The sequence below is a fragment of the Alnus glutinosa genome, chromosome 4, assembly GCF_958979055.1.
Source record: "Alnus glutinosa chromosome 4, dhAlnGlut1.1, whole genome shotgun sequence".
In the NCBI taxonomy this organism is placed as follows: domain Eukaryota; kingdom Viridiplantae; phylum Streptophyta; class Magnoliopsida; order Fagales; family Betulaceae; genus Alnus; species Alnus glutinosa.
In genome coordinates this window covers 26,489,402-26,513,493 of record NC_084889.1, presented here as the reverse complement: position 1 = coordinate 26,513,493, position 24,092 = coordinate 26,489,402, and the positions used below count along the sequence as shown (strand labels likewise).

Genomic DNA, 24,092 nt, shown 5'->3' with positions numbered 1-24,092 from the left:
TTTTATTTATTTATTTTTTTGTTTGTGTAGGCCGCTGACCTGGCCGAGTCGGCCCAACGAGCTGGGCCCCCAATTCAACTCTGGGCCCACGTGGCTTTGGGATTGATTATTTTCCCAACAGTTACCCCCAAATTCTCTTATTGAATTTATAAGGTAAAAGAATTAATTGTCCATTTTGAATTTTCAAAGTCTCTTCGGTACCCGTGCCTGACAGCCGTCGAATCCCTGAAGTCATAATGACACATCACCGAATCTTCCAGCTAATAATGGCGCCGTACCTCGAATCTTGGGCTTCAACTTTCGAGGCGTCGCATTTGATGGCGGATTTGACTTTCGGGGCATTGATTGTCTGATGCTTTGGGTTTCGGGGATTTGACATGATGGCGTCTCTTCGGTTCTCGGACACGTGTGGTGGCATTAAAAATTCACTTTTCCCCTAATGAATATCTTCACTTCACTCACTTTTCACCTCTTCAAGCTTTCCTCTCTCTCTCTCTCTCTCTCTCTCTCTCTCTCTCTCTCTCTCTCTCTCTCTCTCCCCCCCCCCTTTAGCTCTTCAAGCTTTTCAGAAATCAAACCTTTCCTTCCGCCACTCTTTCTCTCTAGAATGGCAAACACTCCGACTTCCATTGACATTCCAACTGCCTTGGGGTCGCAACCAGAACCCAACCGGGCCGGAGTGACTCCGGCGTTGAATCGTATGGAGAGCTGAAACGAGGTGATCATCGGTGAAGAACATGATGGTGTTCTCCTGCAGAACTACGACATCCTACTGTCTGTCCGGCTTTTTTACCAAAACCCGACCAAAAAAATGATCAAAAGCGATGACATCACTCTGTTTGAGAGGATGTTTATGGCCAGCCTTCGGCTTCCCTTCCCGGAGATTGCGAGGGACTTCGTTTTGTTCCTGATGGTGGCCTCAAGCCAAATAATGCCGAATGCGTGGAGGTACCTCTTCACCTCCAACATCCTCTGGAAGACGGTGCTCGGGGAGGAGGTGAGCATTCTGTAGTTCTTCAACGTCTATCGTCCGAGGCAGAAGCCGGATGACACTGTTGAGTTGGCGGTCTGACACCCTCCTCCGTTCATTTGGCTGAAAAAGGGATATTCCGACAACAAGTACTGGGATCCGCAGTTCTTCCGAGTCGCTAGAAAGTGGGAATGCTCTGGGTCCATTGTTCTTTCTGAGGACCGAAGTATGCCTTGGGAATGGAGAGCCTTGGTGAACAACCGACGCAATATTCTGTTCCTCAACGCTGTTGACTGAGCTGAGGTCAACAAGCTGACTACTTGGTCTCAGGAGAGATTGAAGGCCAAAAAATTCGAAGAGATTGATTTTGACAAGATCGTCACCGAGGAGGCTATGAGGGAGCATCTCGGGTATACCATCCCCGAGAACAAGACGCTGCTGAACAAGACGGGCAAAGCCAAAAAGAAGCATGATGTTGCACCCGGGACCCCCAAAAAGCCTGCAAAGAAGAGGTCTGCAGATCCCTAGACCCTAGCCTCGGAGGTAGTGGCTAAGAAGAAAGGGAAGAAACAAAAATCTCCTCTGGCTGCTTCTTTGCCGAAACGGGTACCCCTGATGAGGGCAGCTAAGCGTCCCATAGAAGAAATCTCTCGAGAAGCTATACCCGACACCGAGGTTGAAGACTTCTTTAAAAGCTTTGAAAGCTTTATTCCGGAGTGCTCCTCGATCAAAGAAACAATGATTCTGCCAACATTCCCCTAGGTGGATGAAACGAGCTCGGTGCAAACATCGAGCTCTTCGCAGTAAAATGCCGAAGTTAGTCAAGCTGGTGATGCTTCCGAGGTGAACTGGTGTCCGTGGTGGCATAGGCCTTGAAATCGCTTTAGCCATATATAGAGGAGATTGAGGCTGGAACGAGCTTGAGTCCGGCTCGGGACGTAGCTGCGGATGTTACTGAGGTGGCTCAAACAGTCGTTCCTGCGGATGTTACTGAGGCAGCTCAAATAGTCGTTCCTCATCGTCGTGTGAAGCACAAGGCGAACAAACAGAATACTGGTCGTAGAGATCACTTCTTCGGGATGATTGCCAAGGCCGAGCTAGTCATGGGGCAAGCTGTTATCAGGCCCTCTGAAGAGATAAGACAACAAGTCGGACTATCTGAGGAGGATTCTGAGGCTGACTCCTACGAAGTTGGGGTGCTCATTCTTCTGGAGGCGAGGACATGGAGGAAGAAGCTACCCTTCGGACTCCTTTGATCTAGTGTAACGCTACCCCTCCACCCCCCGAGGGTGAAGCCGACTTTGTTGAAGCTGCGAATGATACCGGGGCCGAGGAGATGGCTTTGAGGACTAGTCCGACTTCTGCTCAAAGTGAAGAGGAGTGAACTGATGGGAGGCAGCCAGAACAGGTAGAAATTCTGGAAGAATCTCGAACCTGGGGGAATGAGTCAGTCTGCCCTGACAATGCAGAGCAATCCATTCCTAAGGGAGTTCCAATAGTAAATGCCGAGGAGCAAACCATTGCTGAGGGTCAAGTAAACCCCAAGGGAGGCCCAGCGGTCAATACCCCGACTTAAGGGCGAGTTGAGCCCGAAGGAATCCAGAGTCGCATTGTCCCGGACACTGGGAGACCAAGCACTTCTCGGATAATACCACCCTTTGAAACCCTGAGGGAGGGTTTGCTCGGGTGTCCGCTGGAGGTAGTGACACACTTAATTCCAGAGGGCTTCATGGGCGAGTGTGGAGCGACTTCTCTCGAGAGACTTGCAACTGGGTTGATGCACTCACATTACCAAGTGAAATTTTGTTTATGAGTAAGGTTTTTCTTTTTAAAGTTTTTTAGCTAAGAAAAAGTTTGTACTAACTTGTTTTTTACTTGACTTGCAGTTTTTGGTGAAGATGATCGCCCTCTAGTGCAATTTTCAAAGACACAGGGCAGCCCATCCAACTCCCTTGGTGCTTGAGATTCAGGCTCGGTTATATAGGCTTGAGAGTGAGGTAGCTCATCTGAAGAGTCTTCTTCAGGTCAAAGACGAAGAGATCACCTCTCGGGACCAAGTGATCGCCGAGGAGAGGGCTCATAGAGAAGTTGAAGGAGGAGGCTCGGGAAGCCAGTGATCACTACATCGGAGTGATTGATAGCCTAAGCAAGGAGTTAGACCTCCGAGATCAATTAGAGGCAGAGCTTAGAGCTTCCCAAGCTGAATGATCGATTTGTCAATGAGTCTCTCGGCTGCCGAGGCTTCTAAGGAGAAGTCCGAGTTGGAGAAACAGGCGGCCGTAAAGAGGCAAGAGCATGCCGAGGGTCGCTACAAAAGACTTCGGGGAAAGTTCAATCACTATAAGAGCAAGTCGAAGTGCCTCTTGAAGCAGCTCAGTTTTGCGCCGTATCTTCAAGACTTCAGCTGGGGTCGGGGTTTCAACTAGGGGTTCGAAAACTATAGGACTATTGTTATGAACCCCAGCGTGTATAAGTACAACCCGAAGACCGTTAGCAATCTATTAGTTGGGATCCCAGATGAGAAGGTTACTGAGATCTCGGAGTTTGGCAAGGACTTCATGCCAGATGTTCCGGACTGGAGTGGAAATGCTCCTAACCCTTGGCAAAGTATCGTGGTGCACGAGCCTTTAACTTCCGAGGCCCTGATTGAAGATGACCGAGAAGAAGCCTCGGAGAGCATGTCTTTAGATACTTGAATCTGTAAATTTGTTTTTTCAAGTAAATGTTGTTTTGAAGTGTAACCGACATGTTTAGACTTAATGAAAATCTTCGGATGTTTTTGAACTTCACTGAAATTTGCCATTTTCTTGTGAGTTATGATGATTTAATACCGAGCTGTTACCCCCCAATAAGTTAGAGAATGAAAACTCATCTAAGTTATTTTTGAGTGAGCTTTAGACTAGGCAAATCATAACTTAATCAAATTTATCCAAGCTGAACTCCTAACTTTTACAAACAATCGGTTTGTGCAAGTTATGACCGAGGAATTCTTTTTTTTTTTTTTTTAAACATCCTAACTTAGACAAACAATCGGTTCGTGCAAGTTAAGACCGAGGAGGTTTCCGAGAGACTCTCCTACTTTAAGCAAACAATTGGTTTGCATGAGGATAAACGAGGAGTGAGTTCGGGCATATCTCTTTTTTTTTTTGAACCACCTTCCGAGCCGAGTACCTCTTCTCGGGGTGTTTTTTTTTTTTTTTTTTTTAATATATAGAGGCTGTATCCCCAAAGTATTTACTGTAGAGGTTTTCTCCCTGTAATTTTTGTTATGTCTAAGTTGTCCTTCCGAGGGCTCAGTTCAGGAGCTTTGTGTAATTTGATGTTGCCTGATAAGCGTTGAATGTTGCACATTCAATCCCCTTAACTTGCATATGTCAATTCCTAAGCATTGTTATTTGTTTGATTTTGTGTTGTTTTATTGTTTTCAGGTTTTAAATATACATGCAATTAATTCCATTGATTTTGGGCTTAAAACACACTTTGAGAATACCTATATGATGTGGTTAAGTTTAATCAAATCAAGGAAATGATTAAATTAGAATTGCTCCAATTAGAGTCAAAATCGGATTAGATTCAAATTTGGATTCTGCACACGTTTCAGTATTTAATTATAAATTTCTTCTCAAGTATCAGATTGCAATGAAATTAGTGGAGTTGGAAAGATAATACAAAATTCAACAGATATGGTAGTAATAGGTTTTTTCTAATTTGGACGTTTACTATGCCAAAATCACCCCGCAATAAAAGACTGCAAATCTGGACGAATTTGGATGAATTTCTCCGTCTCGGCCCATTTGGTGAGGTAGTCAACAGCCACAACAAGGAACTTCCTATTACCTTTACTCGGGGGCATGGGGCCAACAATATCAACCCCCTATTTTGCAAAGGGCCATGGAGAGGTGATGGGCATGAGCTTCTCGGGTGAGGTTCTCATTATTCTAGAGAATCTCTGGCATTTATCACAATGCTTGACAATTCAGGTTGAATCCTTACCCATTGTAGGCCAGTAATACCCGGCTTGCATTGCTTTATGAGCCAACATTTGACCCCCCGAATGGTTACCCCACAAACGCTTTCGTGTATTTCCCTCATCACATACTTTGCTTCGGCCTTCGGGAGACACTTTAAAAGGGGCTCGGAGTATCCTCTCTTGCATAGTGTTCCTCCGAACAGACTATACCGAGCCGACTGCAGCTTAACCTTCTGGGACTGTGCCTTGTTTTCGGGCAGTAGGCCATTTTTCAAGTACTGAATGATATCAGTAGCCCATTCAGGTTCGACTAGAGCTTCATCTAACTCCATCACATCAGGCCTCGAGGCTATTGAGGTCTTAAACAGAACAATCACCTGCTGTGTCGATGCTTCAATATATTGCTCAGTTTGTTTCGACGTAAAATGTTTTCTGACGTTTGGCTAGTACGAAAAAATCACCAATAATGAAAAATCACCGGTGACGTTTGGCTCGTATGAAAAGTGTCTCGGAGACTCACCCATTAGCCAAGAACAAAATTATTTATGAGAGTCCATAATTTCTTTTTGGGCGTACTATGATTCTTCTCTTTTGGAAGAATAATAATAATAATAATTTTTTTTTTTAAAAAAAAAAAAAAAAACCAGTTTCGTATGTAACCAAGACTTGCTTTGGATATTCTTCTTGGCTACCCCATCATGAAAAGAAAACCCACACCTTTGGTGGGAATGTGTTTGGATTTGGTTATTCATTTTAGAATTAAGACTTGAATTGGATATCTCCTGCCAGAACAAGTGAAATTAAAAGACCTTAAATTGGTGAGGGTGTCAGGCTTTGACATGAAACCTCACATGAGAACTAGGCATCCCTTTGGACCAAAAGTCAAACCTTATGTATATTAAAGACTCGAGATACTTACACACCCATTCTCCTTTAGACAAAGCATCAATTTGTACTTAAGTTCATTTGGTCGTTTATTCATTTTTCTGCAGTGAATTAACACCTAATTTTTTCATAAGGACTTAAGAGACAATTTTTTAATTTTGTGTTCACTGCTTGTCATGGTTTAAGGAACACATGATCTTTTTGTGCACATTTACCTTATACTAAAACAGGTCATGTAATAAGTATTAGGTCATAGGTTCAACTAGCATGCAGGGACGGAGCCAAAAACTTTTATGGGCAGGGGCTAATGGCCAAAAAAATTTTTTGGTAGGGGCCAGTAAGATAAATTTTTTAATTATATATATATATATATATATTTAATTTCTTTAGAATTTTTTTTTCCAACCTCGTAATTTTTTTTTTTTTAAAGATATTGGGGGGGGGGGGGCATGGCAGTGGCAGTCATCCCCCCCCCCCCCCCCCCCCCCCTCTCTGTCCCTACTAGCATGTAGTTAATTTGATCCAAGGATTTACTTAATTCATATGCATGGTTGCTCACCAAGAACTCATGTAACACCCAATAAATTAAATAAAAGGTTTAATGTAATTAGAAATAAATTAAGCAAGTAATTAGAATTAAGAAGTTAGGAAAATTTAAGAAAAAGTCATTTTATCAGTCTCAGGTTGAAACTGGGAAGTCTCCAGTTTGATCGAGCCTTTGTAATGCACAGTAAAAAGTGTACCCGAGAGTTCTGTCCTATGTCTGTTCCAAGTTGGTTCAAACTAGAGTGTTTCCTAGAGCTCTGTTCCATCCCTTTACCAATTCAGTTCGAACTGTCAGTGTTGAAACCAAAAGCTGAGAGGTGCGTCCTAAGCACGTTCCATTTCAGTTCAAACTAGAGTGTAATCGAGAGTGCAATTCGAACGAAATTTTATAGGTTCCAATTGCAAGTGTTTTCAAAGGATTTATGAGGCATTTTTATGTGAGGGGAAGTGATGCCCCGTATAAAAATCAACTTTTATAATTTGACTCACCAATGATTTTACCTAAAAAGCATATTTATTCATTAAAGCTCTACCTTGAACATTCTCTTTACCCTTGGAATACTCGATGAAACCTTAACCTGAACGTTCGTCATTTCTTCGCGAATGATCAATGGATGCCCTAGTTGACGTAACCAACCATCCTTATCCCTTCACGAACGATCATAGTCCCCACGATGAATGATCGTAGTTCCCACCACGAAGATTCGATACTGTGTGTCAAAAGGTACAATTCACGCCTCTTGCGTGTGTTAGACCATACCCCGAACGGTCGAAATTGTACCACCTAACCCTAAATAGTACACGAATGTTCCAGGATCGTGTACTGAACGTTCACCAAACGACAGAAAAGTTCATCCTTACCCTTAGCATTTCTTCCACTATAAATACTCCTCTTCCTCCACGATTTCTCTCACCAATTTCCATCTTGCTAACACCATGTTCGTTCCATTCCTTATGTGAAGAGGGTTCGAGGGAAGGAGGAAGAATTTTGAGGATAATCTACCCTCATTAAGGTAAAACAACTCTTACTTTTGATTATATGCTTTCCATCATTTTTAAGTTGATATTTTAAGCACTCGATTCTTTGAGAAAACTGGATTCTCTCATAGTATACAAGTCCGTTTTGAAATCTATCACTTGGTTACCATTTAAGGAACTTCCTTACAAGTTATCACGATTGCTTTTCATTTCCATGCATTCTATCACCATCACACACCCCGTAATCTTAGGACGAATATTTGAGACCCATGGCTCGAACAGTCATTCCTAATGGACCAACACTCAATGATTGTAGATATTAGGGACCAGAAGTTTGTGTTGTTTGTAGGATAGATTTTTGGGTAGTTATTTACGTAACTAGGGTATGTTTCGTAGTAGTAGGAGTCGAGATGTCTGAGCTTTTGGATGAGTGAATGAGGTAAGTAAATACTTACAAAACTGTTTTTACTCATAATAATGCGATATGTCAGCTAATTGAGCATGATCTATTTTCCTTCTTGATATGCAATGAGCCTCTTGAAATATATTTTATAACTTCCCAAGATAAGTATTACCTATTTTGTGAAAACGATAAATGAACCACATTATTGCATCGAATGACATGGTACGCCGATACATGCAGTAGAACGGCCATGAGCTCGAGCTCAGTGTAAATTGCACCTAGTGCCCTAAAACTATTTGGTTTGGGAGTCGTTGGTCTAACACTCAATACATGGGCAATTAGAAAGCTTAAGGGAGCTAAGCATTGCACAACCTGAGAAAAAGAAACAAAGAAAAAATAATAATATATCATCATGCCTTTTTTGTTTCATCTAATGAGGATCCTAGTGAATTTTGAGGTATTGAATCATGCACATTAAAATTAATTTGAAACCTTATAATTGTGTGTTAGTTCACTTTACACCAATTTGAACTTGTGTTGCCTCAATCACCTATTGGTAAATGTTTAGAGTTTGGAATTCTTAAAAGTTTTGAAGATGGTGTTCATTTTGTTAAGCTTGTTAATAAATAAGAAACATTGTTTTTGTGACACTTCAATTTTAGGAAAAGCATCATCTTGCATAATGTTTGAGGGTAGCATCTCTGGCGAACCTTCACGAGACTTCACTCGTTTATTAGAGAGTCCTAGGGATTTAAAAGGCTTGTTGCATACGCTAAATGCAATTGTGTTTCCCACGAAAGAGGAAGTAGAGTAGTTATTTCATTTTGTTTTATATTATTTTCAATTTTGTATTGCTAAGAGACTAATAATATGTCAGTTTGGGGGTGTGATGAGCATTGAATATTACATATTCAAGCTCCTTAACTCGCATATGTGCAAATATCCACCTAAATAATAAGTGAATAAATGTACGTTTTACTCACAAATGCACAAGATCAAAACGATAATATAGAGAGCAAGTACGAGATCATTCCTACAAGGATTGATAAATTGCGTTTAAAGAGAATTTCTTGAGATAGATATTTTGAATGAAGTAAAATATAATTACAATGTAATAAAGTAAACAACATAATTGAAAACAATAAATAAAAGGATAGGGCTTCGATATTCACTACTAATCATACTTTTTTTTTAAGAAACGATATGTACAATGCTACAAACCATATTGCAATGCTTAATGTTTGCCTGCCACAAGGGCATGACATCTACTCCTAAAGCTATTGATCTCCCTAAGAAACGACTTAGGCATGACATCTACTCTAACTCTTTTCTTTCTCGAAGGATTTAATATGGCATCTATTAAGTTGTTCTTCAAGAAAGCATAAAACTATGAAAATTGGCAAACACACTCAGCTGGAATAGACATCTATTCCAGTTGTCTTCATGTTGATTAATCCAATAACCTATGATGGGGTTCTTTTTTTAGTTTATTATGCCTAGGACTCGACCATCCAAGTTGATATAAATAACAAATCCATACCACATGCATATGATGATCAATCATAAACATGCGAGGAATTCAAGAAAACTGGAAATAATCAATTAAGAATCACAAATAATTGTAGCAAGACAAATCAAAACCTTAAAGAAAAATGATTAGGGCTTCAATCGAGCCCCAACAAGAGTAATTAACTATAACTAATTTGGACAAAAAGTGTATACATACAGAAAATAAAGAAAGGAAGAAAGAAAAACCAAAACCCTTCTTGATCTAGCCTCCAATTCCTCTCCCAAAGGTTTTGTGTTTTTTACTTTAATGTTTAGATGCCTATTTATAGGGATTAGGATTACCTTAGAAGCCTTAGGAATCCATAAAAATCGGAACTCAGTCTCCTAGTCCAAGTAGGAGACTGAAAACCCAATCCAAAAAAGAAAAGGATTCCAAATTCGTCCAGATTTTTGGTCCTATATTACAGGGCGATTTTGGCATAGTAAACTTTTGAATTATGAACAACCTATTTCATACATATTTGTTTCCTTTTGTATTAGCTGTCCAATGTTGCAAATTTGATCGCAATCCAATACTTGAGAAGAAAGTTATGGTTACAATACAAAGACGTGCTCATTCTGGAATCTTTTAAAAAATAACAGATTTTGCCAATTTCTCTTTTCTGCAGCAAACAAGTCCAAAATTGAATTCGATTAGGATCTTTCCAGGAATGAGTCTACCGACTCTAGCTTCTTGAAAACTTTGTTCTAAGCTTGTAACTTGATAGATTTTGAGTGATTTTCTTCCAAAATGTACGAAATACAAAAACAACACAAAATATCAAATTATAACAAAACTAAGAGATTAAAATATGTGAATTGTAACGACCCACCCACAATGATACAATATTGTTCGCTTTTGGCTCCCCCGAACCAGACTTCTCAGGAGTTCATTTATCCTGGTACTACTCTCGCAGAAGCACGCTTAACTGCGGAGTTTTGATTGGTTCATGGCCACTACGGCTTTAAAACGTGTTGTGTCAAGAATGATGCGTTTATACATATAAGTACATCCCCATTCCCAGGCAATGTGAGATGTAACAATCACCTCCATTTGGGACCCAGCGTCCTCGGTGGCAACCCTCATGGGATCCTCTCATTCTTGGCGACCCAACGAGTGCCCGCTGGCAACCCTCATGGGCTTGTGCACAATCCCCCCCATCTCAGGCTAGACAATGGCTCTGACACCATTTGCTATGACGACCCATTTTTTTATTTTTTTTATACAACATATTAAATGGACCATCACAGTGGCACGACGATGTGTCGCAAAACCAACATATGGTACATACTCAATAATATCTACCTGGTAAATTAGAGTATAACGTATATCTAACTATGTAGCGGAAAATATAAACCTGAATAGCGGAAATCACAACTTATACATCTATCACAAATTAATTATAACAAAGAGCCACATAACATCTATCTGTTTAAGTCTTATCAATATATTAATTACATAACAAGAATGGCTTTACAAAGAATAAGTGACACAAGCCATATACAAAACTTCTAAAACAGTGGACAACTCGTGGTCCGACAATTATGACTGTCGCGGCGAACTTCAGTCATAATATCTTGAATACACTGCTATGGAATCATCAATTATACTGGAGTACTTGTAGCCAAGAAACCTCATCTATACAGTTGTGGTGGTAGCCACATCCGTATAGGTGAAAAAATGAGTTCGTTGTCTCAGTATAAAACATACCGAGACCTCAGTAGTATAAAAATCACTAAGTTTTCGTAATGAGCCATTCATTTTAATTAATACAATTCGTTTACAATAACAACTACTATCAATATGATGCCTTTATTTTAAAATGTAGTGCAGCTGATAGAGTAAACACCGGTACCCATAAACTAGAAAGTCTACTACGATATACACAAATACATATATAGCATTTGACTTAGCTATACTTGTATTCAAGCATTCCACAACTTCGGAGGTCATAGGTATACGTTCATCTTTAAGTATAAATCAAAGACCTCGAAGCTTGGTCATGCAAGCATACATATATCCCACTATCGGAGGACAAAAGAATACATACACATCCAATCTTGAAAGTCAACGACATCATATCCTGATCATATAGGCATACATATATCCCACTATGTCAGAGGACATAAGTATACTAGCATGTCAAAACATGGTATCGGTTTATCATGAAAACCGTGGACATTCAAAACTTGGTCATATAAGCATACATATATCCCACTATGTCGGAGGACATAAGTATACAGGTGCATCCAAATTAGACATCCCTTTAAAACCTTTAACATCCTAACTTGGTCATACAAGTATACATATGTCCCACTATGTCGAGGACATATGTATACAGGCACATCCAACTTAGACATCATTTAAATCATATGCAAATCACATAAAGCATCTTTAAACTCATGTTGTGCAATGCCGCCATAATAGGAGACTAACTTTGACCCATATTACTCTTTTCGGAGACAACTTTGGCTCCCTAATTTTATTTTCACATGGAGACAACTTTGGCTCCACACTCATTATATATAAATATATACACAAATACCTCATGCTCAAATCATCATGTATTTATTTCTATGTACAAATAGCATCATGTCATCATATAGTTTTCCAACACAATATGCAAAATCAACTTCTCAAAAACTCATGAAAACACAACTCAAATCAACACTTCAATTTATATCATCAAAACTCACAAAATCATTCTCAAATCTCATATCAAAACATGTAATCAACAAAGCACAATTTAACATATTGAAAATAGCACAGACATATATAATCATCAAAATAACATTGGCTCGAGATTTAACAAAACATAGCATTTCATTTGCATAAATCAAAATAGGTTCTTAGTGAGTAAAATACTCACATTGGCTGCATAGGACTCATGACTCGAATATTCTTCTTGTTCTATTTACTTGAACTCTACATTGGAGAATGAGTTGAAGACTCCAATCATGACACGTGCCTGCAAACATTTATGACGTTAGGCTAAGCTATTGAACTCTATACTCTATGACACAAATACTACCCTCGTGCCCACACTCTGCATCACCCGCTTCTAAAGCTAGCTAGATACCTTAGCTATTATTAGGTTAATCATTGGTTATAGGTTCATATCTTATCTTGTTTATTTATTATTATTATACCTTATTATCATTGTTAACCCTTTAATGGCTTGTTATTTATTTACTAAGTTAACAATATATATAATGTTTACTAAATTAAGCACAACCCCAACTCACTTAGGTATTTCATATTGTCTTAATACTCTTTATACATTAATTCTTCCTCATGTCTTTTCTAAAATCCAAACCAACCAAAGCTCTTAGACATAACCAAATACACCTACATAACATTCTATTCTCTATTTCAACTGCATTAGACATTTACACCAAAGGATCTAAACACATTAGCTATTTAATTACCTATTTTCCTTATCTTATTTCTCATTCCCCACTTGGTACCAAGGTGATGACCTTAACCATTTATTGACAATACACCCCCTAGACATCCAAATGAACCATAACAAAGAATCCAACTTTAGTTGATTCAACTTTATCCAACATATACTCAAAATCCTCATTTACAAATCAAGACCAACTTCTCTCAAGTAGAAATAACCAACATTTCTTAACAATTATCATCAATAAACCACAATTTTACTTTCAACATACCCAAAACTCTCAAATATAACCCATATCATCCATTCGGCCTACCTTAAGGAAACACCCATAAAAACAATACAAATCAAACATCAACTCAACGACATTGTAAAAGCCCCAAAATTCCCAAACAAACCTTAAATTTGGACTCAATTAGAAATCCAACAAATTAATATGATTTCAAGCTATAAATCCAATGGGTATGATGGAATTTCAAAGAAAAGCTTGAATCCTTAACATTTTAGCATTTATGGACGAAATGCTCTAATATACAACCCAAAAATCAACAACAATCTCTTTAAAACCGAAACCCATTACTATTTTAACCTAAAATCCAAATTTAAGCAAATCCTAAACCATTCACATGATTTTCACACTCTATAAACAATGGGTAACATGAAAACATGAAGAAAGACTAGAAATTTACCCCATAAAAGCCCATGGCCAGAACCCATGAACCATTTCTTCTTCTCTTCTCCTACTTCTCTTTTTTTCTTCTTCTCTTTTTCCCTTTCGGGCTGCATCTTCTTAGCAGAATCTCTCTTGGGTTGCATGTGTTCGTGAAGGAGAAAAGGAGAGGAGATGGATAGGGGCAGAGCCGGGATTTGAGATTTGGGGGGCCAAATTGAAAAAAAAAAATTGGAAGGGCCAAAACTAAAAAAAATAAAAAAATAAAAAAAAATAAAATTAGGGGTAAAATTTAATTTATTTATTTTTTTGGATTTTTTTTTTTTGGGATGGAGGAAGAAAGAAAGGAAATGAAAGGAAGAAAAGGGAAAAGGAAAGGGAATGGGGAAGAGCATTGTGAGAGGGGAAAAAAGGAGTGACTAGATTGCCCTCATATCTTCTTTTAGTTTTATTTTGTTTATATTCCTTTTTTGCTTTCTTTTATTAATAACAAAGGGATAAGATAACTTCCAAGCCAACCACAAGGTGACATATGGCATTGGATAAGATTCTTTTTTATTTAAGACTTCTTCTCTTAATAATTACTCCATAACCCCACCTCATTTTAATTTTATCTTTTGACAACTAATATATATAACCCCACATTTGATCTAACTATATTTTACTTATATTATTAACTATTTATTTCTTTAGGGCTCATTAATATTATTATTTATTTTAATTATGTAAATATAACCATTTATAATTTATTATTAGTCCCATCTTATGTATTAAATATATTTTCTTAATTGCTAAATTCCCAATTTATTTTCTTGGTTTTTACATGAAATAAGGGGCTTGAATGTATAACATTTAGCACTTATCAGGACCTAAAGGAAAAACACAAGTACTTCTTTGGTTTTTAAGCTTCAAAAGCAGCAAAAGCAAAATCTTGCAAGGCAAATGGCTCAAGCCCAGCTTACCTAGGCTCGAGCGCAGCACCCAGCTTAATGAGCTCGAGCGCATTACCCAAAACATCAAGCTCGAGCGCACATCAGGATGCTTGAGCACAGACCTCAATCCACATCCTACGTTTGAGCACACTTCAGGATAGGCTCGAGTGCAACCTGCACAGATCTAAATGGGATTGAGCGCAGTCGCGCAGTAGAAGCTGACAACAAGGCAAAATCAAAAAAGTAAAGAGTTTTCCTTCTCCTACTTGGACTAGAAGTCCTAGAAGACCACGAATTGGACTAGGGTTGCTCTTGTACTCTATAAATAGACCTCTAATTCATCCTTTAAGGGATGCCACAATAGGGAATAAAAATAAATATGATTAGTGGCTAGTTTTAGGGAGAAAAGTGCTTCAAAGTCCCAACAACTTCTTGGGATGGAATTGATGTAGGGTATTGATGTAGCCCTTTCCAAGTAATTATGGTGTAATTATGTTTTTCTTTGGGAATTCTATGAACATGAATGATGGTTGTTTAATCTTGAGATTATGCTTTAATGTTTATATTCAATTTTAATAAACCTCTTATCTTGTTTTAGAAATTTGTTTATTTCTATTGAGCTCAACATTTGTATTTTCTGTGATTGTATGAAGGATGGTTTTACAACGGTTTTAATAGACACAAAATTAAGAGGGTTTTATGGGTCATGCCTAGGAAGGATGAATTACTCTACACCCTAGTTAGTTTAATTTAGGTAGAATAATTCATACCTTGCCGAAAATGAGTTATGCTTATCCCTTGATTACGTGTATGTTAATTAAGAGATTTGATAGTTCATACCTAGGGAAGACGGATTGCACCGCTTCTTAGTAGTTAGGTGGGTGATTTGTGCCAACCGAAGATGGGCTATTCTTATTTCTTAATAAAAGAAATTTCGTGACCATATCATTGGGTGTTTGACGAACACACACGAATCATATTATTTATGTAAGTGAAATTCCCCTGTGAAATGCAAATTATCATTATTATGAGGTTAGTGGTGAAGTCAATTTTCTATAACTTCTCCATACTATCTTATATTTACTTTTATGTTTTTATTTAGTTTTAATTAAAAAACCAAAAATCAAACTTTTTATTTTTTATTTTTATTTTTTATTTCTGAATTAGATTGGAGTTAATTTTAGCAACTTAACAACCAAACCAACAGTCCTTGAGGTTCGACACCCTCACATAGACCCTATCCCACAAAGATTCATTCTATTGCGAGTGATTTATTTTTTTATCGATACGCTCACGACCACATCACGGGCCTTGAATCCAATGGTTGTTTTGTTACCAGCGCACTATGCTTGAATGTGGGTCATAGTTACATCTTTGCTAGTAGCGTGGACCACCCAAGGTCGAAGTCGGTTAGGCTGCTAGTATAGGATGTTATGCGTACATATTCAGGTCATCCATGTTGTATTACAGGTCATTCGGGACAGCGCCAACCCTGCCGGGAAGGGGTAAATATCCTAGGTAGACCATATGGGATGAACTATGAAATATATGCACATAAATATATCTTTAGCATGGTTTCTCCTGCATTAAATTATAAGTATTGTCACTGGAATTATGCCTTCGTAATTATTTACAGAATAAACCATGATCTTTTAATGTGAGCATAGTAACAAGGGCAATACACATTTTTGCAAAAACTCTCGTTTATGATTTTGCCAATAAAAGTTGGTTATTAAAGCTTATTTCATAACTAGTTTTGAAATGATTTATTTACTAAGTCATAGACTTATTCAGTGCTTTTCTCTCTATCTCAAAATCTCTCAGTGTCAGTAATTTATCAGGATGACCTTGATTAAGATCGGGTGGTTTGCTAGGATAAAGACGTCAAGCAAATGGTCCCTTGGTTGCATGTTTGTCTAGGTTGGATTCAATTTTGGATAACTCTTGGTCTATAATTGATGATTTATTTGAGGTTAAATTACTTTTATATTTTCAGATTTCATATTCTTTCTCTTTCCGCTTTTCATTCACTTTGATAAGATGATAAGAGTGGTTCCGCTACCAGTTCATTGATCTAGAGGCACTGTAGTACCTGTACCTTTACTTAATTTTGGGGACGTTATAGGGAAGTTCGAATTGGGCTCATTTCAAACACTCTTCTCTTCTCTTTCATGCCTCTCTCTCTCTCTCTCTCTCTAGGGTTTGAGATAAGTTGAAGGATCGGTTGTTAGAGGTTTCTAACGCCAAAATTAACGTTGGAAACAAAATTTTCAGTGTTAGAACAACATTTTCACTATTCGATTTGAGGTAAATTCGTAAACCCTAATTTTGTGCAAATGAAGCTACATTCTTGAATGTAGTGCTTAATCTTGATATTTTCTTTAAGGTTTTAGTTTATTAGAGGATTCTAAGTTTGGGTAAAGCTTCGGGTTAGAGTTTCGTGGACCCAAACTTCATCTCCTTCATTTGAGCAAAGGTAAGAGGTAAACCCTAAAGTTCTCTGAGCGGCATAAATTGAGAATTTTTGGGTATTGACCGTAGAGTTTTTCTATGGGTTAGTTACGTTAATTTATTGGTAGGCAGTTGAACCCTAAAATGTTATGGGTTGTAATGGGCATTCAGTGCTTAAGGAAAATTAAGCACTAAGGCTTGTCTACAGTTAAAGATGAGTTGTGTTTAATTGTGATGTGCAATGCAGTATTGCAGTGTCAAACTTGAAATAGGAGTCGTTCTTTAATGTCAAAGCGGATACTTGTAAATATATTACTTACTGAGCAAATAATAGTTTTTAAATTGTTTTCAAAGCACGATATGGATGGTTTAAGTCGAGATGAATATTTTATGATGAATGATGATTCATACATAGTTTCTATGCTTTAAATTGTGTTAAGTTAAGCTTTATGGATTATGTTAAGGAAATGTTATTAAATGTTGCATGGACATAGAAGTAGAGCAAAAATGAACATATTAGCATGTATAATGATTCATGAACATGTACAAGGAAATGAAATAAGAATAAGAAACAAGTGACGTTATGGGACGGTTGCCGAAACCCAGTTTGTGATAGAGCATACTCTCACGACTGATAGACTAGTCCCTCATGACACTCAAAACAAAATGGTAAGTCCCTCAACACACCAAAATGAAAATGAGATTTAAGTCCCTTAACATACAAAACAGAAAGAGGATTGAAGTCTCTCAACACATGAAACGAAAGACATGAAAAAGGAATGGAAATGAGATTACAAGGGACAAATCAAAGTATGCATGGCATATGTTTTATAGTAATTTTTTTTATTTTATTTTTATTTTATTTTTGCATTTTTTTTAATCACTTGCCATTCATAAACCATACTAGATAGTAGATACTAATTTGTTTTCCTATATTGATATTATTTCATAATATTATGCATTCATTCTCTTACTTCTTTTTTATTCTATTTTTTATTTTGACCGGTCTCATTCAATTATAAATAGGCCTTGAGTTGTGTACACTTAAAATCACCACAAAAATGTAGGGTTCATTTTCTTTACTTTATTTCTATGCTCCAATTACATGACAGTGTTTGGCAAATGTTTTTAACTCGGTTTTGACTTTGTTATTACTTCTCCCAAAAAAATTCAATATCCTTTCAAAACAATTACCACACAACTTTTTTTACTTTTATTTCACACAAAACTCAAATCCCATTTCACTTTTATATCATATCAATTACTTTCTTATTTCAAAACTCTTTATCAATATCTTTGAGAAGAACTCTGCTATCAGATCTACAATGTAAAAAAAAGAAAAAGAAAAAACCTGTAGATTCACATCCACACATTCAAAATTAGGGATATGATTATCCGTGGAGGTCAATCAATAATTTCCTACTAGTCGGATCTGTGGAAATTGATTCAAGTGAACCCAAATTTGAATAAATCTTTGGTAGACATGGCAGACCATAAATTCCGAAGTTATTTTAGTCTAAATTATCTTTATCTAATCCACTCGCTGAAATTCGTACGACGAGGCTCAGAGAAGGGAAACGACAACTCGACGACAGCACGAGCAAATGGCAATGGGCTCACAAACAGCACTCTGTATGTTCTCTTGCTCCTCCTCTTCCTCTTCCTTCGGCTTGTTGCTCTCAAATTCATTCTCTAAAACATCCCTCAGACCCTTCAGTTCCTCTCAAATACCACCTTATGATAATCCCACAAAATCCCATCTTCTCAGATTTCCCAGAGCAAGAACCAGAGCCACTCTGGATGATACAGAGCAAAGTGCCTCCACCACCCCTCCTCTTGTCCAGGAAGGAAAACCCAACAGAGTATGGCTTTTTTTCCTTGTTCTTTCAGTTCTTTTGGACGGTCTTTTCTGTTAATTTGCTTTACATTAGTTGCTTTTCTGCTTCAATTTTGTATATGGCATAAAGCACCTTGAATTTTGATCTCATAATTTGCTCAATTCAATGTTTGGGTTTTGAGAAATTGCATTAAAAAGCAGAGGGACGAACCGTGAACTGAGGGAAACAAAAAAAATTCAACATGACTGAACCTCATTAAACTGTGTGCTTAAATGGGGCTGATTGTATTGCTATGTTGACCACTTTGCTATCTTCTTTTGGGTGATGTGAGTGATTTAAGATGTTCACGTGCTTTAGGAAGTAGAAGAGAGTTTGAAAGTGCTGAAAAATGCTGCTAAGACGAGAAAGGTTGCGGCAGAAGACGTTTTGTCTGCTCTTTCTGTGATTGAGAAGGCAAAGATTGAGCCCTCTGGGTTTCTTGATACGCTTGGTGGATCCAAATCCCCTGGCAGAACATGGATGCTTATTTTTACTGCTGAGGTTCGCACATTTCTTTTCCTTGATTTGCATAGCTTTACATATCCTTTACAGTTCATCCTTATTAGACTTTTGTGCTAAATTGTAGAATCAATTGAAGCGCGGTCGATATTTTCCTCTTTCCGCTGTTCAGAGGTTCGATGCAGCTGTAAGTATCTCATGCATTTCCTTATTATGATTCTAAGGATGTGTTTACAATGATTCTCTTTTCAATCTACAAATACTTCCAATTGCCACTAGAATATGGAGTGCCTCATGTCAGTGTTTTCTCGGGAGAATGATTTCCTTTCGACCCTCATATGCCCTTTTATAAGTCCTCCCAAGGGCACATGTTACAATTTGTTTCAAGAGCAGAATAATTCTCTTGAAATAATTGAATTGGGATGTGTCCTTCCGACCTTTATATTAGTCTGGTCAAATGATCTTAAGATCAACAAAACTGCGGTACAGAAGTACATTACTCATGGCTTATTCTATGAAGTAACTTCCAAGCAGAGTTGGGCCTGTTTGGATCTTGGAGAGGGTAAGGAAAAAGAAAAGGAACTCGCTGAATTGCTCAGGAATTCGGTTATTTTGTTTGGCATTTTCATAGATTTCTTCTGTTTTCCTTCATTTTTTCAAGATCCAAGCAGGCACTCAATGTTCTAATGTGCGTTTCTGAACTCACTTCATCTGTGACTGCCTTGCTCTTCTGTGCTGTTTCTTTATGCATTTAAGTTAAGAAGGTATCAGATTTAGTTCACAAGTAGGCCAATCCGTGTTCGTGATCAAACAATGTCAATCTGTTTGCATCCTTCTATTTTCAGTCTAGTCCTTCCTCCCACTCCACACCGCCTCTCTCCCCGACTTTTCTTTCAATATACATAGTCAAAAATTTCCATGTAATTCTGTTAAAATCATCATTTTGATATTTCTATATGCTTAAGTCATCATGTCAAGCTCATAAAAAAAAATAATAATAAAATAAAAAATATCATCACATCAAGGATGAACTTGCTGGAGCTTTTTCTTTTCATAGTAATGGTACTAATGGGAGCTTTGGTTCCTCAACCAACAAATAGAAGGTCACATGATTTGCTTTGTCAACTGAGAAACAAAAACAACCTTGTTTGGATTGCCAGGCAAAGAGAATTGAGAATGGAGCTTATCTTGGACCAATTGGATCCTTAACCTTTGAAGGCAGATTTTCATGGAAGCAGAGAAAACTGGCCTTCATTTTCGAGTGTATTCGTATCAAAATTGGACCTTTGAATCCTTTGGAGATTAGCCTTGGCCAAAAAGAAGACAGGGAGCCAAGCACCAAGAAGGATCCTTTCTTTATCTGGTTTTATGTTGATGAGGAAATAGCAGTTGCTCGAGGCAGAAGTGGAGGGACTGCATTTTGGCTGCGCTGTCGCCGTGTTGCTGCTTGATCGTTCATTTGATTTTCAAGTCAAATATACCTGCACAAAAATTTCTGTAACAGTACCGTTAGATGCAGCATATAGTTATCAGTCTATTCTATTCAGATTCCATTTGTATTCTGGTTGTATTTCTGTTAGCTCTGTTTAGATATTGTTAGCTGATGGTTAGGCTCTATAAAAGGGAAAGATATTGGAGGTTCCTTGGCCCTCGAATCTTGCTCCTATCAATATAGCTACACAGTTCCTTCTTTCATTAATCCATTTCTTCTCTCTTTTCCATTGCATTCCTTCATTTCCTATTGATTTTCCTTAATCGGTAACATGCTTGTTATAAGTGGTATCAGCGCCATACGGTCCTACCGTGGAAGAAGATCTACAAATTTTCTTCAAAGACGTTGCTAGTCCGGAACAGAGATGAAGGCACGAAGAAAAACGAAACGAGCCTCAACAGAATGAAGTTTCCAACCTTTACAGGTAAAAATCCTAATTCATGGCTTCTTATGGCAAACAAGTTGTTTGAATATTATTGGATTCCAGTTTGGGACCGATTTCCCATTGTTGCATATCATATGAGGGGGGAAGCTGCTATTTGGTTTAGGGACCTTGAACGATTTGCGTTACTTGGGAGTTGGGATTCATTTGTTCGAAACCTGAAGTACCAGTTCCGAAAGGAAATACAAGACGAAGAGGAAGCAGACCAAAAGTTGCAACAAAAGATTCTACAGAGGCAGGTTGATGAGGAATTACGCCAGGCGATGGAGAAATTGAGTGAGTGCTTCCGCAAATGGGACAAGGGTGCTGCGATTTTGCACGATGTTGCACAAGAAGCTGCATTCGAAATTCCTAATTCACTGAAGAGCAACGGCCAGCAGCCAGTGACCTGCAAGTTGGACAATGTTCTTCAGCCTATGCGCGAACTTGTGCATGAATTTGAGAACAATGAAGCACTACACGAGCAAATTGAAAAGGTAGAACCGGATCAGAGTCTCTTGGAACGAATAAGCAGATCAAGAACTTACCGACCCCACTAGGAGCTGTCGACGATCAAAAGGCTGAGAGTTTCATATACCTCAACCCAAACGGTGTTCTACAAGATGTTAGAGAAGAATGCATTACATATTTGTCCCTGGCGATTCGGGCAATAGAAGAATGGCCTCTGATGATGGAGACGAAGCAGAAGGAGCCGATTGAAATCTGGAGCTCATTGGGTGTCGACAACGCGCAAAATCACGAAATCATGAAATCCAGAATGGCGAAATGTAACCAGCATAATCAAGATATACATAACGAAGAAAATTGTTAGAGCAAAACTTTCTGGAAATTCTTTTCAGACAAGGAGGAACATTCTGGTACTGCAGAGAATGTGTTTGATATACAGCTCAAACGAAATTTGGAGGAATATTTGGTTGGCTTGAGACACCGCTGGCGTTGGAAGATTACGGAAAGAATAAAGCCCAAAAAGCTCAAGAAGGAAGAAGAAACGAGGACACAGAATTCCAATCCAGTTTGGTGCTACAAGAAAGCTTTGTGTCAAAGTCATCAGGTCTGTACATGCCATTTGGGTTTTTGATCCAGGAGGAGGAAACAAACCAAGAGACAGAACAAGAAGAAATGGAGGAGAAGCATAGTTAAGGTTCTGTTGTCATCCCCATGATTGTTAACATACAGCTAATTGATCGAACATTCAGATTTTGAGAAAATTATTATCTGGAATTTATTAAAATTTGTCCCCTCGATCGTTGGAAAATTATGGTTCTGGGTTTGATGTCAGAAAGTCCAATATTATGTTCACATAATTTGAAATTTTTTTAGAGAATTATTTGCTTTTTCTCTTTGGGGTAGTTCATTACGTCTCCTCCAAGCTTTGAAAATGCTAATCCTCAAATTGTTATAAATCAATGTGATCAATTACGAGTTCGTGTTTGTTTTATTTTATGCCACAACCTATTAGTTTTGAAAATGAAATTGAATTAATCATAGAAACTGGTGCATTTCTTTTCAAGGGATGTCTCAGTCTAATATTTTTCCGCTATCATCTTCTCGATGTATTTCTTATGCTTTCTTAAGTATGCTACTGAAAAAGTAAAACTCTTTATTTTAATTACTGTTTTTTTAATATCATCTACAACATATTCTTCAGTTTACATTTTTTTTTTTTTAAATATTATTTCCTATTATTTGTTTTATTATATTGTTGCCATACGCGTGATCAGTGAAGTATCATTTTAAATAAAAGAAGCAACAAAAAAACAATCGTTTTCCCTCAATGGGCGAGAAGAAAGAGAAACCAATAAACAAATAAGAATTAAGAGAGAGAATGATTCGTTTCCTCTCTCTGTCCTTCTCTCAACTTCTCATTCTTCAAAATCACCATTAGATCTGTGGTATTTATGTGGGTCCCACACATGAGTCCTGCATATTCAATTGCAATTTTGAAAAGTGAAAGGATGAGAGAATGATCAGGGGGGAGGATGTGCAACACGTCTCAAACAATAAACAGTGACATTTTCCTTCAATTGTTTATTCCTCATAGATCGAGTGAATAGTGAGTAGGTTCTTCAACCTATTCACCATTCATTTTATCAGGAAAAAAAAAGTTAAACTAGCTATTGATGTGCTCCACATAAAAAATAGCTTATAATAGTAAAATTTAGCTATTATAGGTCATTTATCTATTTTGTTAAAGATGCTTTAAAGTGTATGTATTTAGCTTGCTTATCATCACCGTAACTTATTTTCCATTATTTTTAGATTGTCCTGGGTTTTTCTTCATATGTGTCTCCAGTAGATTCTCCAAATTAGCTCTACCAATTTTGGTTTTTCTTCATCTATGTCTTTTTTAAATTCTTATAAAATTGATGTAACTTTTAAAATTATTATTGAATCAAAACCTAATAGTAATTTATTACATATATAATAATAATTTTAAAAGCCAAATCAATTTAAAAAAGATTCAATAACACGGGCGCAACACTAAATCAAGAAACATCTGGCTAGACACATCTTTGTTTCTCCTAAAACAACCTTGAATTCCTGTCTTTCTAGATAAGATAGATATCAACATCCGACAAATTTGTATATAAAAAATCATTTCAAAAAAAGAAAGAAACCAAAGAACTTTCAATATTAAATTTATAACAGGTTCTTGTATCAATATTTCAATATGTTCTCCATTAAGTTCTTGCACAAATAAATTAAAAAAAAAAAAAAAAAAAGATAAACAAATTGTTGGGGATTTCTCTCAATGCCTGTTCCATTTTCTTGGCTGCCTTTGCTAATGGAGCATGATTTTCACGATTAACTGGCTGCTAAGGAACGCATGTAGCTTATACTGGCATTAAAATATTCGAGAAGCTTATCTCTGGGAGGAATGCATTCTCTGATGAGAGAAATTTGGATGAAGTTCTGAGCTCATTCGTGGAGTGAATGGAAACATCTCAGCGTCAAGTAACTTCATGCCTCCGGCTTCTTCCATAACATTAAGCCAACGAGGAATCCAACCCGCTGCTACTCGACTTGTTTAAAGCCACGTGGGCATGTACCTTTTGTAATCGTAG

The 24,092-nt window shown here is 37.6% G+C and overlaps 2 protein-coding genes across 3 annotated transcripts; both read left to right on the top strand.

Annotated features, from left to right (window-relative positions):
- The first annotated feature begins 18,118 nt into the window (after positions 1-18,118).
- Positions 18,119-20,814, top strand: LOC133867125 (uncharacterized). 2 transcript variants are annotated; one of them, XM_062303815.1, is made up of 5 exons: positions 18,119-18,389; positions 18,526-18,619; positions 18,953-19,135; positions 19,221-19,280; positions 20,254-20,814. In XM_062303815.1, the coding sequence occupies exons 1-5, from the start codon at positions 18,241-18,243 to the stop codon at positions 20,542-20,544; spliced, it is 777 nt and encodes a 258-aa protein (XP_062159799.1). In that variant the 5' UTR covers positions 18,119-18,240; the 3' UTR covers positions 20,545-20,814. The 2 variants fall into 2 exon arrangements, with proteins under 2 accessions (XP_062159799.1, XP_062159798.1); XM_062303814.1 differs by having other exon boundaries at positions 18,245-18,619.
- Positions 20,815-20,921: 107 nt separating this feature from the next.
- Positions 20,922-22,286, top strand: LOC133867126 (uncharacterized). Its single transcript, XM_062303816.1, has 2 exons — positions 20,922-21,009; positions 21,073-22,286. The coding sequence occupies exons 1-2, from the start codon at positions 20,988-20,990 to the stop codon at positions 21,564-21,566; spliced, it is 516 nt and encodes a 171-aa protein (XP_062159800.1). The 5' UTR covers positions 20,922-20,987; the 3' UTR covers positions 21,567-22,286.
- The last annotated feature ends 1,806 nt before the right edge of the window (positions 22,287-24,092 follow it).

Excerpts from the sequence above, each read along its gene's own strand:
- LOC133867125 (XM_062303814.1), top strand. The coding sequence starts at position 18,362 with ATGGCAATGGGCTCACAAACAGCACTCTGTATGTTCTCTTGCTCCTCC. Across the intron at positions 19,136-19,220 it reads TGCTTATTTTTACTGCTGAG|AATCAATTGAAGCGCGGTCG; the intron begins GTTCGCACATTT and ends GCTAAATTGTAG. Across the intron at positions 19,281-20,253 it reads TTCAGAGGTTCGATGCAGCT|GCAAAGAGAATTGAGAATGG; the intron begins GTAAGTATCTCA and ends TTGGATTGCCAG.
- LOC133867126 (XM_062303816.1), top strand. The coding sequence starts at position 20,988 with ATGAAGTTTCCAACCTTTACAG. Across the intron at positions 21,010-21,072 it reads GAAGTTTCCAACCTTTACAG|TTTGGGACCGATTTCCCATT; the intron begins GTAAAAATCCTA and ends ATTGGATTCCAG.